Here is a 7,825-nt window from a genome sequence, read left to right as displayed (position 1 = left end):
TCATTTCTTAGTTTATTTTATTAAATCAACTTTCATAACTTACGCATATATTTATGTATTTGTACATTTTAATTTATTTTTTAGTTTACCTAACCACAACTCACCTATTTAAATTATTTTTACGAAGCATTTTTATTTGGCCTTGATGTTTAATATGTTTAAAAAAAGTAATCAAGAGGAGGATAACGAGAAAACCTGAATGGTTAGGTAATGTCTCAAGACACAAGATATGATTAATTATACTCATTATTAGTCTATATTTGAAGGAGTAACTAAAAATTAGTTACGAAAAAGCTAATTGTAATCTAACTAATAAATAATAAGATAACTAATAAAAAATAATATTAATAAAACTAACTGATAAACTAATTAAAATATGTAAAATAAAATAAAAAAACATATAAAGTTTTAAGTTTTTTTTTCCTATAATTAATAAAATATTAATAAACTCGTTAAAATGTTAGTGATATAGTTTTTAAAATTTAACAAAACTAATTTTTTGGTTTTGTGACGAACTAAAAAAAGCTTAAGAAAAGCTTATTATAAAGTGCCAAGATATGAATTTCATTTTTATGAAATTTTATAATCGTGAATACGAAAAATATAGCTTAGATTTTTAGATAAGTGATAGGTAAAAAGTAATGAAGTTTATCTTTTCGTCACTATAAAAAAATGGATACACGCGTACGCATATATTCTTTCTTCATATCTAAACATGAAGAAAAACATGTACATCTAGTTCTATGGGAACTATAAATAGATACGACTTCAATTCTCGTGTTAATGATTGTTTGCATATTATATATGATATGATCAACTAAAGATGTTAAAATATATTCAAATAAGTATACTAGTCAACTAATAACATAACAATATTTTTAAAATAATGAAGGTTAAGCTTTACCTCTTTCAGTACGTCAGATGCATATATTTTGACCAAATTATATTTAATTTAACTACCAGCTGTATTATTAATTTAAATCTTAAAGGATATTATTAAAAATTAAGTTATAGGCCTAAAGTTGTTAACTGGAATACTAATCAATAACGGTGTGATAATAGTTTTGTTCCAATCACCTTTAAAACATGTCCAGGTAAATGAGTTACTATAGAAGGTTACAACATATGAAATAGCGTAGTCTTACGAGTTTATTTATGTATTTATTTTCTTCGAAATCACCATTTAGCAAATAAGTGTATACGTTTCCAAATGATTCAAGGCGTTTTGTAGTTGACTTATTTGAGATGCTTAATTTGTGTATATTTCTTTTACTGTTTACAATGGTTTTATGTCAAATTCCCTGATCTGGTAGGCCAAACCTAGTATTCATTTAATTCATTTTGTAGAAAGTTTACATAAATAAATAAAAACTTTATCTCCTTTTGCATAAACTTTTATAAAATTAGATTGTCATAATCCAAGTATATATATATGAATGTAATTTTAATTAAATTAACTATGATAATTTCCAATGGTTTGGAAACACTTTATAATTTTTTTCATGGGCAATAACAAATATTGTTTTAGTTTATTTTACATACTTTTTTTTTTTTCACTTTGGGCGTGTTTGGCACGGAGCTTTTGGAACGTTTGGGAGCTTCTAGCTTTTAGCTTTTGACAAAACGCTCTAGTTTAAACAAAAAGCGTCGTTTGGCAGTACGAGCGTTTAGCTTTTAGTTTTAACAAAACGCTCCGATTCTAAAAGCTACTTCATGTAGTTTTTTAACAAAACGCTCCGGAGCTTTTGAAATCAGTTTCCATAATTACCCTTAAAAATATATATATATATATTTTATTTTTAATAAATTATCCTTTTATGTAATTTTATATATTTTAAAAGCTTCCAGCTATTTTTGCCAAACATTCATATAACAAATAAAAGCTACAGTTTCCCGCTACCAGCTACCAGCTACACGCTACCAGCTAACCGCTACCCGCTTCCAGCTAATAGCTACTTTTACCAAACACGCCCTTTATGATATACATTAAATTTCCGAATGAAATTAAGGTATGTTAACTAAACTAAACAAAATAAATATATTACCGAAAATAACGATTAGACGAGATAACTAGATAAGTTCGTATCCTATATATATTTCTATTATCTAACTTATGATTAAATTAATAACAATATTTAATGGGGCTTGGTTTTACCTGAACTGAAATCACACCACGATTTAACTTAGGGACCAACTTCCCCTTGACGGTTTCATCAGGGTGGTGCAAATCTAGGTTTTGCAGGTCCACGTCAGCGTGAGCATGTATAAACTCAACACCATTGTTGTTGCAGAGCACCTCTGGCTCCCCAAGCCTGTTTGGCACTATCTCTCCGGCGAGGGGATAAAATGTGGAAAGCACACTCGCCAAAGATTTCTTTAAGGTCTTCACAACCGTTTCCGTTGACATGGCACTGCTGTCATCATTTTTCTTGTAGCAAAAGAAAACTCCGGCGGTAAGTGGCGGCAGGAGTAAGTCTAAGTTGGATAGCGGGATCCAGAATTCGTTAGTCGGTGCATGAGCTGCGGAAATGAATTCGCTATCCTTCACTGTCACTTTGTAATCGAGTGGATTGTCAGCGACATGGTTGGCGAGTTCTAACGTGTGGAGGGTGGAGAGTTGAGCATGGTGATGATTAAGGTTAAGATTAGAAAAGGTTGATCGAGAGTAATTGTGAGAAGTAGTACTACCCACATAGAATCGGTTTCTTGAGACGTTAAAAGTGGAAGAGAGTAGGGTTCCATCTTGTGATGGTGATGGCGGTGGTGATTGAGGATGGTGGTGGAGATGGTGTGATCTGATGAAACCACCTCCTTGAATCCATCTATTAGTTGAGATAGATTGACCTTTGGATCTTCCAAGGGTAAGAAGATGATAACATTTTCTCATGTTCGTAAAGAGAGCATAGAGTTGGCTTGGAAGGTTGATGAGTTGACACGATCGGATCCTTGCTTCATTTATAGTTATTATAATGCATTTTTTTAAGGACCAGAAGATCATGGTTTGATATAAATTTTTTTTTTTTTTTTTTTTTTTTTTTTTTTTTGCATAGGCATGACGATATTTTCAAGATTTTGAACCGCTTATATGTAAGCTAGAGAAGGATCCCGTGGTTGCAGAAGTTAGAAAATGAACTATTTTTTTTTTCTTATTAGAACATTATAGTTTCAAAAAACTTAATTATAACATTCTACTATAATATGAAAATTGAACATCAATAATGATTCCACTTGAAGCAACTGATTTTGTTATAATTAGCCTCTTTAAACTCCATTTTCCCCCTAATAAATCTATCTAATTAGCAAATACATTTCTGCGACATTTGAACCTAAACATGTTACACTTTTCCAGTTTTCACCACGAGATCACAGGTGCTTCGATTCCAGTTGGTTTCATCAACAGAGGCAATACATACGTTGGGTTGATAAAAAATCAACATGGCCACATGAAAAAAATGAATGTATGATCATACAATAAACAAAAACAATGAAAGTACATTGCTTTTAACTACTTGTTTCCAAAGCCTGTGCATCATTTGATTTCCATTGTGTTGCTATGTTATTTGAAAGTGGATCAAAATTTCAAATCCTCATTCATTTCTTTTAAGTAAGTTTATAGGAACTAAAAATCAATATACAATAAATGGGGAATAGTTGTTATAGCCGTCTTATTTCACCGGATAAAAAAGAGGTTCCAAATAACAAAAAACCAAATCATCATTAAGCGAACCAAAATTGAGTAAAAAACATGGTATTTGATTCAGAAATAGAAAAATAAACTCTGCATTTAGGGTTGTTCTTTAATTTGTTACTACTTACTTTCAATTCAAACTCTGCAAATTGAGATTGTAAAATTAAAATTTTAACATGTTTCTATTTTTATACTCAATTGGGTGGGATAAAAATTTATTGAAATAGTTTCAAATCCAAAGTAAAGAACTTTCCCAGGGTATCTGATATAATCCAAGACATGACACGTATCAGTGTCATAATTCTCAGCCATTCAAAAAAAATGATGCGCAACATCACAAGTTACAGGGTTGTAAGTTGCACATTTATAATCCTGTTGAAAACTAAAATTCATTTCAATATCTTATGCAAAAATAAAAAAGACATTCTTCCACATCAGGATGAGTCAATGGATAATGAAACAAAGCAAAAATGACACATAAATTAATAAATACCAAATAACAAAAGATTAAAAACGATTCAACAAATTACCTTTTTGTCCCTTCACTAATGATAACATTGTCAACAATACCTGGATCAATGATTTGAAGATTTCTTTCAAATAATATTCAAAGCATTATGAGTAAATTTGTAAATGGTATTTCAATATCACAAAAGGATCATTAGTCAATACCATCTCCAACACAAAGATTACAAATTGCAGCAATTGCAATGGGAGATGTTCTCAAGTAGATTATAGACAATCTCAGTGGATGATAACTTTCAGTCACAAATAAATAGATGATAAAACACATAAACTTTAAAAAGTTGAGTGAAAACTTTTAACAAACACATGGTGGTCAAACGTCTCAACATTTAACCCTAAGCTCATGACTTTCCACCTCATTAAACTGTTGGATTTTGAGCATTCTAACACTTCCTAAGTGTACATGCAACCCTAATAACCTTGGATCTATGTTTGTCTAATTATCATGCAAAGTTGAATTCTAAGGCTATATTCCTATCTAGCATACATGGTTACACCATGTAAACCCTAATGTGTCATGACTCTTTATTTCCATGACCCATGGGTTTGTAATTCCCATGGAGCATCCATGGAGCATCCTATGGGTGGAACCCAACTTGATAATCCATGGAGTCTCTTAGCCCACTATACAAGATATGGATGATTTACATAATCAACCCATATATTTAATTAGTTATCTTTTGATCACTTAATTAATTCTAAATTAATTCTTGAACTAATCAAATAATATTATTAATATATTAGAACTTATAATATATTAATAATCTCCAAGAGTTATTTCTCTCATTTAGTCTATCCAATTGCATGGTGCCATGCAACCCAAATGGACCATGCCGGGTCGGGTCAAGTACATACCAGAAATAGTTATGGACTTAGACACCTTATCCAACAGTCTCCCACTTGGATAAGTCTAACAACTATTACTGCAAGTATGACTTCAGGAACCGATCGGCAATCGTAGCTCTTTTCAAGGTTTCTCGGAACTGAGAAGATGATGGTACGCCATTTAAGATAAGTGATCATATAATCCTCTGTTCTAGATATCAGTCGGATAAATACATGGAACAATGTCTTACTTATTGTCCAAAAGTTTGTTTCCCGATTTCTGATTTATTTGACAAAGAACTTAATTGAACACATCAACTTAGTTCTGACCGGGCCCGGTACATAGGTCAAAACAAAATCATCGAGAAGCTCAAATATCAGTTTCTAATCTAAGAAGGAACAGATAAACTTCGACTCATATGTTTGTTCTACCACTCATTGAATTACACACAAGAGCACGATTTATAACATCGAGTTACTAATGCGTTTTCGTACAATCAATGCATAACCAACTTGTAAGTAACAAATCATATCTCTAGGTTTGAAGACTTATATGATATTACTGTCTCACGATCACTCGAGATAGAATTCCATGAGGTGATTCCAGTGAGCGTGGGTTGAGTCCAATGCTCAGAACTTATGAGCACTCATGATTGTTGTAGCCTTGTCTACCACCTTAGACCTCTGCAACCAGTCATGACAGTCTTGATTCATACCTACTTCCGACATATAACCGACTGTGGAGGTTTGAATAATATGTTATACCAAACAAAATTATTCTGGAAGTCAAAACATGAAAAAGAAATATAGTAAACGATTAACAAGAGATAGCAACACTTTACTCATAAATAAAACACCTTTTATTCATCATCTAATGTCAATTACACTTTACAAATTTCGAGGTTATCTAACTACTAAATCTAATATCATCCTTCAGCTCTATGCTCCGAGCATGCTGGAGATGCTTAACCCGAGTCAGTCCCTTCATGAGGGGATCTGCTGGGTTCTCATCCGATGATACCCTCTTTTCCACGAGGAGTCCTTCTTCTATTCGATGTCTAATAAAATGGTATTTTCTGTCGATGTGTCTGGATCTCCTATGATCCCTTGGTTCCTTGGCTAAGGCAACAACGCTTTCACTATCACAGAATATTTCCATTGGGTCTTTAATAGCTGGTACAACTCCAAGGTCTCCGATGAAGTTCTTTAGCCATATAGCCTCCTTTGCCGCCTCGCTCGCTGCAATATACTCTGATTCGCAAGTTGAATCAGCCACTGTCTCTTGCTTGGAACTCTTCCAAGAAATTGCTCCTCCGTTTAGGGTAAAGACCCAGCCCGACTGAGAGCGGAAATTATCCGTATCAATCTGGAAGCTAGCATCACTATACCCTACAACTCTCAAGTCATCACTCCCACTGAGGGTAAGGATCTAGTCCTTAGTCCTTCGTAGGTACTTGAGAATATTCTTTACCGCAGTCTAGTGTGCCTTGCCAGGGTTCCCCTGAAACCTGCTAACCATGCTTAGGGTAAAGGCTACATCAGGTCGAGTACACGTCATAGCATACATGATTGATCCTACAGCCGAAGCATAAGGTATTCGACTCATTTTTCCTATCTCAGCCTCAATGCTAGGGCTTTGTGTCTTACTCAATTTGGCGTTACTTTGGATGGGTAACTCTCCTTTCTTAGAGTCCTGCATGCTGAATCTCTTCAGCACCTTATCCAAGTAGGTACTCTGACTATGTCCAATTAGTCTTTTACTCCGATCTCTCAAGATCCTTATCCCTAAAATATAGGCAGCTTCACCAAGGTCCTTCATAGCGAAACACTTCCCAAGCCAGGACTTTACTTCTTGCAGGGTTGGAATGTCGTTTCCTATAAGTAGTATGTCATCCACATACAATACCAAAAAGCTAACTATACTCCCACTAGCCTTGACATACACACAAGATTCATCTTTACTCCTAGAAAAGCCAAATTCCTTGACCTTTTCATCAAAGCAAAGATTCCATCTGCGAGGTGCTTGATTTAATCCATAGATGGATTTCTCAAGCTTACACACTCTATTAGGGTACTCGTTACTGACAAAACCTTCTGGCTGACTCATGTAAACATCTTCAGCCAACTTTCCATTAAGGAAAGCGGTTTTGACATCCATTTGCCAAATTTCATAGTCATGAAATGCGGCTATGGCTAACATAACCCTAATAGACTTAGTCTTGGCTACTGGAGAAAAAGTCTCATCATAATCCACTCCAGGAATTTGAGAGAAGCCTTTTGCGACCAGTCGAGCCTTATAAGTGTGTACATTACCATCCATGTCGGTCTTCTTCTTGAAGATCCACTTGCAGCCTACTGTCTTACGACCTGGTACATTCTCAACCAAGTTCCAAACTTGATTGTCATACATGGATTGTATCTCGCTATCCATAGCCTCTTTCCATTTAGCAGACTCGGGGCCTGCAATGGCTTCCTCGTAGCTGTTAGGGTCATCTTGACTTACTACTATCCCATCACTAATGAGGGTCTCACCTTCTGCAGTAATATGGAATCCATAGTAATGCTCAGGCGCACTCCTAATTCTCGTGGAACGCCTCAGAGGTACAAACTCGTCAATTGGCTCAACAGCAGTTTCCTCCTCAAGTTGAGGGCTAGAGTTTGAAGTTCCTTCACCACTTGACTCTTGAATTTGTTCAAGGTCAATTTGCCTCCCACTATCTCCTTGGCTTATAAACTCTCTTTCTCGAGAGACTGCTCTTCTTGCTACAAAGACCACATTATCACTAG

At 34.5% G+C, this 7,825-nt stretch overlaps 1 protein-coding gene across 1 annotated transcript in view; it reads right to left on the bottom strand.

Annotated features, from left to right (window-relative positions):
• Positions 1–2,942, bottom strand: part of LOC145006555 (coniferyl alcohol acyltransferase-like) — a 7,563-nt gene extending 4,621 nt beyond the window's left edge. Inside the window, exon 1 of the mRNA XM_078965634.1 lies at positions 2,156–2,942. Within this exon, the coding sequence (XP_078821760.1) occupies positions 2,156–2,887 (732 nt within the window). The 5' untranslated portion in view covers positions 2,888–2,942. The remainder of the gene's footprint in view (positions 1–2,155) is intronic.
• Positions 2,943–7,825: the final 4,883 nt, after the last annotated feature.

The sequence above is a fragment of the Lactuca saligna genome, chromosome 7 (assembly GCF_052625555.1).
Source record: "Lactuca saligna cultivar CGN05327 chromosome 7, ASM5262555v1, whole genome shotgun sequence".
Lineage (NCBI taxonomy): Eukaryota > Viridiplantae > Streptophyta > Magnoliopsida > Asterales > Asteraceae > Lactuca > Lactuca saligna.
Note: the sequence above shows the minus strand (reverse complement) of the source record. Positions and strands in the feature narration are given on the sequence as shown.